Genomic DNA, 10,781 nt, shown 5'->3' on the forward strand with positions numbered 1-10,781 from the left:
TGTACATGTACATATCTAATTTTCTTTACACATAACGGTAGCATTGCGACTATCATATTTTGTATGCAATATGGTTTGAGGCTAAGGGAGGCCATCTCAATAATACATAGGATGTGAGATCGCATACCCATGATTTGCACCCCACAAAAAACACAAAGATCACACACCCCGTTGCTAAACTCTGACATTCGTTCTGCACCTTATGTGACCTTCTCCCTGCCCTTATGGTGACATTCATCAGGAACGGGGTGTAAATGAAGTTCATCAGCAGCTTGTACAATTTAGAGGACAAATCACACAAACAAAAGAATGGAGTACAAACAAAAGAGTGGCTTTTGATAAACACCGAACCACTAAATTGTTTAAAATCTGAACTTGTACATAAATGAACAAGGAATCTCTCTATCCATCACCAAAAAACACATGAATGAGTCTCTCGGGATTTCACAAACACCGTACCCGGCACATGTTATGGGCATCCAGTGATAAGTATGCATAAAATGGCACATCAAAAGGAAGAAAATGTGTCAAGGTCAGCTGCAACAACACACACAAAAATTGAACCTCCAGGAGCATCACGATGAATTGCACATTGGAGCTGCAAATGGTGGTGGAATTTGACTGGGCAGTGAAACAACATCTACACGCGATGGGTCGCGGGCACTTCAAAGGGCGGGTGGGGCAGGATGTAGGAGGATTGACAGGGTGACCGCCGTGGACTGCAGCTCGCGATGGGCTTGACCTCCCTACAGCTGCGCGGTGCTGGATTGGGATGGCCTCACCTACTTCCCTTTGCCTGAAAAACAAATGATTCGCACGGCTGTGTGAGCGAACTAAATGAAACAACACTTAACTTTCTCAATGTATACATACATGACAAATTGAAAATACTAGGATTACTGGAGCAAATTGAAAAAGAAATGAACTTTCTCAATGTATACTAAACGAAACACAGACATATTTTCATCTCGGTGACCACATGAACAAAATTGGATTACTGGAGCAATTTTCTCCATCATGAAAAGGCAGTGTCTCTTTTCAGCCGAAACAAAATGGGCATCTCTGAAGTTCGAGTATGCTAGTACGTGCATTTTGTCTGAAACAGAAATATTTTACTTCAATTGAAGCAGAGAATAGAAACATTCTGCAGAGTGTGGAGACACAAAAATCAAGGAAAATGAAGAAAAGCACAGAATGCCGCCCAGGAAAAATTCCTCGATGGTCCACACACTGATGAGGCTGCAGTTCAGGAAAGGGCCAAGGAACGGTGTTCGTTGTAGCTTGATGCAGCCACACATATGGGCAGAAGGTGGACCTGCACATGGAGCACAAAATCGGTGTAGCTGCTCGAGATCGCGATGGACCAAGACTATCGATGATTAGCGGTGGGGCAGGGGAAGGAAGGGGAGACAGGGCGGCGAGCGAGAGCCGAGTGGGCGTTGAGGAACGACGCGACTGACATCGGGGGCGCGTGGGGAAGACCCTACCTCAATGGATCTAGGCTCATGGAGGAACGAAGCACTGTGATCCAGTGTACAGAGGCGGGATCCGACGACGGCTGGAGGCGGGAGCTCATAGACGAACGTCGACTGGAAGAGGTGGCGCAGGGTCTAGGCCGCCGCCGGCGGATCTCGTGACTGGGGGCGGCGGCTCCGGTGGCCAGCAGCGCAGGGGTGGGTGTCGCGGCTCCGGTGGCCAACAGCGGGTGGGCGTTGGGGTCGGGTGGTCGGCGGCAGGAGGTCCATCGGGGGCGGCGGCAGGGGTGGTGCGCTGGGGCCAAGGGGCCGGCGGCGGGACGTGGTCAGGGGGATCTGGAAGGAGGCGAGAGGTGCAGGAGGAGGGGTGGGTGGGAATGGGCCGGTTAGGTTTTTCCTTTTTTGCGTTTTTGAGAGTTCGGGAGAGCCTGACATAGCCCTATATAGGGCCGCCGTGATCCAAATAGCTATTCTAATCCTAGGATTAGAATAGTGTTATATATATATGACTCCTCTTCTGTACTCATGGGAGTATATACTCCCATTCTCAATATACCTCATATACGCATTAATTATACCTCTTTATTATTCTCAACATACTTCATTAAATATTCTAAGATACCCCAATATGAGTTTAGTTGAAAAAATATCATCTGCGACGTACTTTTTGTAATATACCTTTTCACGTACAAACACATCAGTATATACGTAAATATTTAAAAATACATAGAGTACGTACTCCCAAGAGTACACAACCATTTTCCTATATATATATATATATATATATATATATATATATATGAAGGGGGGATACCGCTAGAACACACAACAAACATTGTTAGCCGTGTGCGGCGCCCTCTCCACAGTTTACGCCTCCGGTCATATTCGCGTAGTGCTTAGTCGAAGCCCTACGAGGATCACTTCACCATCACAGTCATCACGCCGTCGTTCTAACGGAACTCTCTCTCGACACTTTGCTGGATCAAGAGTTCGAGGGACGTCATCGAGCTAAACGTGTGCAGAACTCGAAGGTGCCGTACGTTCGGTATTTGATCGATCGGAACAAGAAGAAGTTTGACTACATCAACCGCGTTGTCAAACACTTTCGCTTTCGGTCTATGAGGGTACGTGGACACAATCTCCTAGATAGATCTTGCGTGAGCGTAGGAATTTTTTGAAATTGCATGCTACGTTCCCCTTCAGTTGAGTCCTGCTACGAGTTATCCGCCGGCTCCCCCACCGTGAGATCAACCATAATCAAGTGGCCCTCAACGTCCCCTTTGTCTCGCGCATTATCAGTGATGGCGTAAGCATTGCAACATCGGCCATATATCAGCAACATGAGTGATGTTACAATCCCGTGAGCTCACAGATCCTTGTCTCTGCAATAAGGATGATGTTTCAGAAACACGCCTCTGCAACAACATTTTAGGAACATGCTTTTGCAACAATGGGGATGTTTCAAAAACACCAGTGACATTGATCTAGGCGTGTGCGATCTGTTTGAAAAACGCGTCTTTGCAACAACAATGATGTTTCAGAAACTTGCCTCTGCAACCATGACAATGTCTCAGAAACGCCAATGATGTTGCAATCCGGGCACGTCTCGATCACACATTGTGGCTTGTTGCACCGTATGGTCATGTTTAATTAGACGGCAGCGCAGGCGGATGATGTCCTGCGTGCATCAGCCGGCAGAACGTAAGCGTTTTCCAATTTTTTTTTATGTTTTGACATTCTAAGCAATTTTAAAAGATGCATTTTTTCTTTAAATTTCTGTAAAAAAATTTAAAATGCGAATATTTGTATTTTTGAACAAAATTAGAAAAAGCTAACATCTTTTGTATTTTTTTACAAATACTTAAAAACCATAGCATTTTTGTCAAAAAGAAAAAAGAAGCAAAAAGGAAAAACAAAAAAATGGAAAAGAAACGAAAAACGAACAGATAAAAAATAGTGAGAAAAGGACCGCATTTTTTCCCTAAGTAAATCAAGATCTAATCTTATAGCACCAAGCATGTGTTGGCTCATTGGTTCCTAGTGCCTGCTAGCAACTAGCATACCTGAGTTTGATTCCTCCATTTAATTTTAGGGTTAATTTGATAAATGCCACTCGAATTCTGGCGATTCTGAGAAACGCCACTGCAATTTCCAAACTTTGAAAAATGGCACTGCAGACTATAAATGCCACTCGAATTCTAGTGATTCGAAAAATTCCACTGGAATTTTTAAAAAATGCCCTTAATTCTATATTACCCGACCTGAGTTCGATTCCTCCTTCCATTTAAACCTTTAAATATATATTTATACGTTTAGTGAGAAGATAACTTTTAAGCCTTGACTGTTAAAAAAGATTAGCATGTGCCACCTGTCATTTCTTGAACGCTAGCTCAATTTGATCAATACATGTCCAGCTGATCAATGAAAAATTTACCAAGCACCTCTAAATGGGACATCAACATTTTTTTAAGACAGATTCATCCACGGAAAGGATCAGCCCCAAAGTTCAGAACATTACCATGTTTGAAGAAATTATGCATTATGTTATGCTTCCTACATAAACTCTCCTTGAACTCATTTTGGGTCATAGGTAGATTTCACCTGATCCCAAATTTAACCATCATCGGTGTGTAGGAAGCTGTTTACCAAGAAGGAATGTGTCGATCAGCGCTATCCCTTCTGTGGGCTTGTTGAGGGGTACCAAGTGGCCAGCCCCTCTTATTGTCACCATGGTCATACCATGGTACTCCACAAATCTTCCAGCAACCTACAGTGCAAATGTCTCTCTCGTCAGGGCCAGTGGAGTCTAGATTGCATTCAGAAACTAACTTAACTAGCAGTATCATTGTAGCCCCAGAGAATGTTCACTTGATTGTTCAGAATTTCTGACCTGTTTGTTCAGGTACCATGGTTGCCACTGTGACTTGATAGGCAAGCCAAGTGCTTCCACACAATATCGTGACCCGATCACTGGGACCCTGCCATCCGCATCTCCACTGCATGCACAAAATTATAGGTCACTGCCGATTGCGGAACACCAACATAGCACCTATTCTAACATGCCAATGAAAAGAACATCTATTCTAAGATTTTTAAGCCATCAGAGAACAGCAAAATTGTGTTTTAAGGTTACCGTCTTACAGAAAGTAATTTGGGAGGATAATATCAGTACATGGAAGTAACAAACAGTGTCTACTTTTAATGCATATGAGAACTGACACATGGTGGTAGGGTACAAGGTGCAGAAATACACCTGTAGAGCCAGACTCTCAGTCCTGCTTTGATGAGCTTGGAGTATATTGGTAGAATGGAAAGTACCGAAAAGTTGTACGACTTCAGAATGGAGTCACTGCATGGTAAATGAAAATGGAAATAAGTCAAATTCAATTTCTTCTCCACGTGTAAAATTATCTCTTTGGAGCATTTTCCAAATTTGAGTCGGCAGTTGTCCATTTGACATTCGTTTGGAGTCCCTGGATAGAATGTTAATGACACAAAGTAGAATCACATCAAAACTATATTAACATTGCAACGCTTATTTTAAACTATGTCCCATGATATAATTCAACTCAGTGTTGTAATTACTAGATTAAAATTTCATAGGTAAAAAATGGAAAGATCTGCAGAAATCACCTGCAAACTTGCCATTTCCCAGGCAACATCCCATTGACATTTGCATGAAGTGCCCTTTGCACATCTGCCTTATTGAAGTACTCCTGAGCATAAGATGAGTAGCACTCATCGTATCCTGAGAACAACCTAATCCTCCTCCTGAAAGGTTCCTACCATGCCAAAGAAATTAACATACTTAGAAATTCAGAAGCAGAAGTTCTAATTTAAACTGTCTGTCCCTTACATGGTCACTATATTTGAGTGCTTTGTCAACAACAGATGCTGCTGATGTTTGTCCAAGATTGCACTTGGGCCCATAAATGTTGTATATGTCGATCAACTGGTACTGTCCATAGATGGTGTTCATGGCTTTGTTGCAATCATCGGTCCAGTTTGAGGCTCTAAAATCACAATTCTTTTTTATCTGATCATAAACTTCATCTGATACAACTGCATGGCTCCAAGCATATTCGGCCAGTCCCTTCGAGTCATAGTAATCATCAGTTAATGGATTTCCAACCTACATTTGGGCCAATATAAATGTTATGATGTTATAAAATTTCAAACTATCCACAGAAAACCTAGGCAATATATACATTTATAGAAAAAAATGGAAGTTCATCGGAAGGTTAACAAATCCCAAGATTGTTGTAATTTTCACAGAAATAAGTATGCAATATTTTTCATCTAAATCATCCCAGGAAATACATGAATTATTTCGAAGTTATAAACTATAAAAAACAATACATTATGTAATCCCATTTTCAAACAAGAATGAACAAGGCCACTGGCCGAACCAGAAATATAAACAACAGAAGCTATCAAATTATATACTCACAATGAACCCTTTAAAGTTGATGTATGTGCTGGCCTTCTTGTCTTTGTTCCTCTCATAGACAAGGTCAGCTAGTTGTGGCACATAATGACCTGTATAAAATTTAAAATTCTTCACTAGTGATCTACAAAAATAGAATTGCAGCGCATCTCTTGCTCCACCATGTCTGAAATATCACAGAAGTCTAATATGACCATTGGACATGTCAGGAATACCGGAACCAATCTAAAGGGCCATGCCACCAAAATGTTATTCACTTTGCTTTGTTTCCATGGTATGGTAAACCTCTGTTTCTCCCAGGTTACAAGACACATAGCAATGTAGGCCCAATCTGAGGTTGCTGAACCGTGTTGTGTGCTTGTTTGATAATATGTTGTAGAAAATGAGTCACAAAATTCCACAAAAGGGGATCAAACGAACACTAAAATTGGCCAAAAAGAAGGTAGGCAGGAATGGGTGGGGAAAATGAGATGAGCATATTACCCACCTTCAAGTTTCCTCTGAACTACAGGAGCATCATGACTTGCCAGGATTAATATTTTAAAATTTTCTCACCAAAATTTCCCATCTATGCTTTAACATCAATTATTGCCCAATTCCTTTAAATTTAATGATTTATGGATTACACTAAAATAAATAGGAATTGGTAAAGAACCTAATTCGAAAGGCCAGATTGACTTATTATTTTTACGACTTTGTCAGACATGTAGGACAACTATATTGAAAAAATTAAGTTTGCAGGTTACTAAGATCAACTCTGGAAATCAAGGCCTGAAGAACAAGTGTCTTGTCGATGTAAACATTTACCTGCATAGCTCTCTCCGGAGATATAGAATTCCCGGTCCTTGTACTGCGGAAACCTCTTGAACCAATTAATCAGGAAATTATATGTATCCTCAGCTATACAAAAGAGAAAATGGAAATTGATGAACATTTCAAAACGCCTCAAACAGTTATGAAAAGCAAGCACACTTCCCGAAAAGAATACTCAGTTACCTACAAAATCATCATTGAGGTTGGTGAGGTCAGAGGATGTGTTGGTGTAGGAGAAGCCAACCCCAACAGGGGACTCCACGAAGAGCAGGTTGGCTTCTGGCAAGAGTCAATCGAGAACAATACCAATATTCAGATTTTTTTTACGTAGGTAGAACCGTTGGGATAATCATAAATTCATAATAAGTTAGCACAAGTGCAATGCTTGCAAGCTGCAACACCTTTGTTCCATGCAAACTTGTTGAACTCGAGCCCTGCTGCAAATCTGCTCACCCTGAGAGGTCCTAGCTCAGAAGCAGCTCCGTATCCAACTGATGAGCAGCCTGGTCCTGCATGCATGTGCAGGGAACAAAAAAGTTGTTTATTTTTCACCCCAAGTAGCAACCGAATTATTACTGAACCGCGAGGAGAGGAACACAAGATAATCTCTACAAAACATTTCCTGAAATAAGCGAGGTAAAATAAAAGAGAGAGAACAGACAAGTGAATAAGTGCAAAGTAAGAAACCTCCATTGAGCCAGAGCAGGAGAGGTTTATGCGAGGGCTGTGACTGAGCCTCGAAGAACCAGTAGAAGAGCGCCCTCCCATTCCGCTTGTTCACGGTGACATGCCCGGCGAACTGAGAGACCTGCGGGCTCCTTGGCTGACCGGGGAGGAAGACCACCCTATCAGCTTCCTGCCCACTACCGTAACCTGCAGAGCAGCAGCGCCAACTCTGGGAGGCCAAGACGAGGAGAAAGAGAGCAAGGATGAGCTGCCGCCGCTGCTTGTCTTGGTTCGCCGCTGCCGCCATGAGAATGTGCAAATGTGAGAGTGAGTGGCTTGGCTGGGACAGCAAGAGCAGAGAGGCAGGGGCTGGGCGCAAGTCAATCTGTGTGAGAGTGAGATCACACTAGAAGATCATGTGAAGTTGGAGGGAGCTCAGAGCTGGGGGTGGGGGTGGGGGTGGGGGTGAGAGTGAGAGGAGGCCATTGGCCGGCTTGGCTGCATGTGAACCAGGGATAACGAATTTTATTTGCTGCGCGGCACCGGCACCGCAGCCTTGCCGAGGGCATCTCCGACTCGTGTCTGTGCGTTGTTGGCGTATGCGTCTGATGCTTTTGGCGGCTTGCCTTGTGACTGACTAAACGCTGACACGGTCACACGTACCGATTCATCAAGTTGGACGAGCATACAGTAGAAACCTTCGTGCATGAGACAAGTGAGATTGGCGTTTGCAGTTTCTGTTTTCTCTCTTTCTTTTTCATTTTTACCGAAAACAGTACCATCGTACTACATGTTCTTTTTCTCAAAAGCCTCGATGCGCGTAGCCATATATTATTAAAAATGAAAAATCAGCAGCCGAACACCAGGCCCCAAAAAAGGCAAAATTAAAATTCAAGGCCGAATGCCTCGCGACAGTAGCTCCACCCGATAGACATTAACCCTAGCTCCCGGCAACCTGGAGCGGCTGCCCGGGCTGCTCCGGCCAGTCTCTATTAAATAATATTATCAGAACATGGTTAGTAATGCTAATTGCTGATGCTCTGGTGCAAATACTGGGCAACGTCACCATGCATGCATAGACTTTGCCCGAGCTTTTTGAAAGGTTGGCTCCGCCACTAACTAACCCTATGATATAAGACAAAATTAAAATGAAAAATATACAACTTCTAGGCTACGCCTTCAAAAAGAAATCGCCACACGTGCGTCGATGTTGATGAGTCCAACCCAAGGTTGAACTCTGTATTCTCATTCCTAAAGTGAAGCTTCAATCCACCATCTTCAGTAAGGACACAACGCAGGCACACATCGACATAGCCAGGTCATAGATCTTGTGTTTCCACCAGAGTGCACAAACTCGTCATTGAAGCCTTACATCCCATATTCGGCTACCGACTCCTCGATAACCGGATACCTCCGGAGAAGATACCGGAAGACAAAGAAATCCCATACCGCCTGCCTCCTGCCACTATCGCACCACCTTCGATCCAGCAGCAACAGGCTAAACATGACACCTCCGCCAGAGCCACCGTGCGTGCCGGCCGGTAGCAGGCATGACTTGACCCCTCCGCATGAGACGCCGTGCGTAGCATCCATCGGCATGCATCGCCGACGGCTTCACTTGAGGGCGACAGGCATTGCTCGACGTCTCCGGAGAAACACATGTGTCACCTGCTGAGCCGTATCGGACCCGATCTGTTGATGGAGGGGACTTCCCATACCGTCCCATACAATTGTACTGCATGCATTTTTTTGTTTGTCTTTGCTTGCACATCTACAAAGGCAGTTATACAAAAAGCAAGAAAATTGAGAGAAGTATGCAAATCTTTCTATCCAAGATTGCAATTCCGAATATGCCTTTCTCTTAATAGTATGGCCGAGCAAAAATAATTCAGGCTTGAAATCCTTTTGGCACTTTGTCACACCGGCAGTGCTCGACACCACCGTGTGACTGACAAGTGGGTCCCAGGGACCAGAGATTCGTGCGTGCGTGGCCAGCTGATCGTGGGTGTTGCATCTATACTTAAGCCCATTAGGGTGTGTGTGGACAGACTATATTGGTGAATTCTGAAATCCCATCTCGCTTCACTCTTGTGCTCACCACCTTCTCCAAGTCTCGCTCATCCACTTCCTGATTTCCCTAGCCTAATCTGGTCGCCCACGATCCAGATCGAGGCGTGACAATTCATAATCAGAGCCAATGATTCTTGCCCCCCCCCCAAAAATCCTACGCTGCTCTGCAATCCTCTTGATCTAGAACGGTAACATCCACCGTTGCAGGTGTGACTTGCTTCGGCGAGATCACCCAAAATCCCCGACTGTGTTCGATCGGTTCAGAGAGTAAGCAACGGCGCCGTCAAAACCCTCTGCGCGGGCGCGGCAGCTGCTGGCGGCTGTCGTGGTTCTAAGTCTGACAGTAATGTAGGGGGGTAGGTATGGAGAGGCAAGATCTTAGCTATGGAGTAGTTGTAGGCACACGAGGTTTACGAGTTCAGGCCCTTCTCGGAGGAAGTAATAGCCCTACGTCTCGGAGCCCGGAGGCGGTCGACTGGATTATGTGTGTATGAATTACAGGGATGCGAATCCTTTACACTGAGGAGGGGGGTGGCTTATATAGAGTTCGTCAGACCCCTTCGGCCCTCAGTTATGCAAGGTTTCAAATACATTAAGGTCGGGCGTTACTGGTAACGCCCCTAATAAAGTGCTATGATGACCATAAAAGCTACTTAATGACCGACCGTTAGCGTGTGGAGTGACTTTAGGTCTCCTGGCCGTCGAGTGGTTGGATCTTGGTCGAGTGATTGCTTCTTGGTCGAGTGTCTTCGAGTCTGTCGAGTGGAACACCTCCAAGTCGATTGAAGGGTGATTTTTTCTAGAGATGTCCTTGGGTAGGGCAGTTAGGACAGGTCCATGACCCTACCCTAGGTACATAGCTTCATCATTAGCCCCCGAATGGATCGAGGTTTGAGTGGGGAAGGAGCTGAGAACTTCTCTGACTCATTTTTCATGCCATGAGCATATCTTGTTTTGGATCAATGAACCTGAGTGATGACATCAACTTCCTTTTCAGTCGCCTTGATCCATTCTTGGTTTTTTGTCGAGTGAGTTTCTTTACTTGAGAAGCTCCGAGTGACGGTGTGGAGGAGATCTTCCGTCTGACAAGTTGTTCTACTGCCCGCAGATTTCACGGGATTCAAATTTTGGGAAGCGTGCGGGACGGGGGAGGCCGCAATAATCAGATGGGATAGGGCGGAGCCGCCTCGATCTCCGTGCCACCTTTTTCGCCACGTATCTCGCGCGCGATTGTTACGGGATTTGAAAGGATCGTCCGGGCCTACCAGTCAGCCACTTGGAAGTGACCTCATATAAGGCGCCGGACCGGG

General features: G+C 44.7%; 1 protein-coding gene across 1 annotated transcript; it reads right to left on the bottom strand.

Moving 5' to 3' along the window:
* Positions 1-3,819: 3,819 nt before the first annotated feature.
* On the bottom strand, positions 3,820-7,855 carry LOC147979095 (serine carboxypeptidase-like 26). Its single transcript, XM_087546740.1, has 10 exons — positions 7,423-7,855; positions 7,137-7,244; positions 6,919-7,014; positions 6,730-6,822; positions 5,926-6,014; positions 5,332-5,607; positions 5,109-5,257; positions 4,729-4,824; positions 4,366-4,471; positions 3,820-4,242 (listed from the first exon to the last, which is right to left on the bottom strand). Exons 1-10 carry the CDS (start codon positions 7,706-7,708, stop codon positions 4,096-4,098), a joined length of 1,446 nt encoding a protein of 481 aa, XP_087402866.1. The 5' UTR covers positions 7,709-7,855; the 3' UTR covers positions 3,820-4,095.
* Positions 7,856-10,781: the final 2,926 nt, after the last annotated feature.

Source organism: Triticum urartu, chromosome 3A, assembly GCF_056163025.1.
Source record: "Triticum urartu cultivar PI428250 chromosome 3A, HENAU_Tu73, whole genome shotgun sequence".
Lineage (NCBI taxonomy): Eukaryota > Viridiplantae > Streptophyta > Magnoliopsida > Poales > Poaceae > Triticum > Triticum urartu.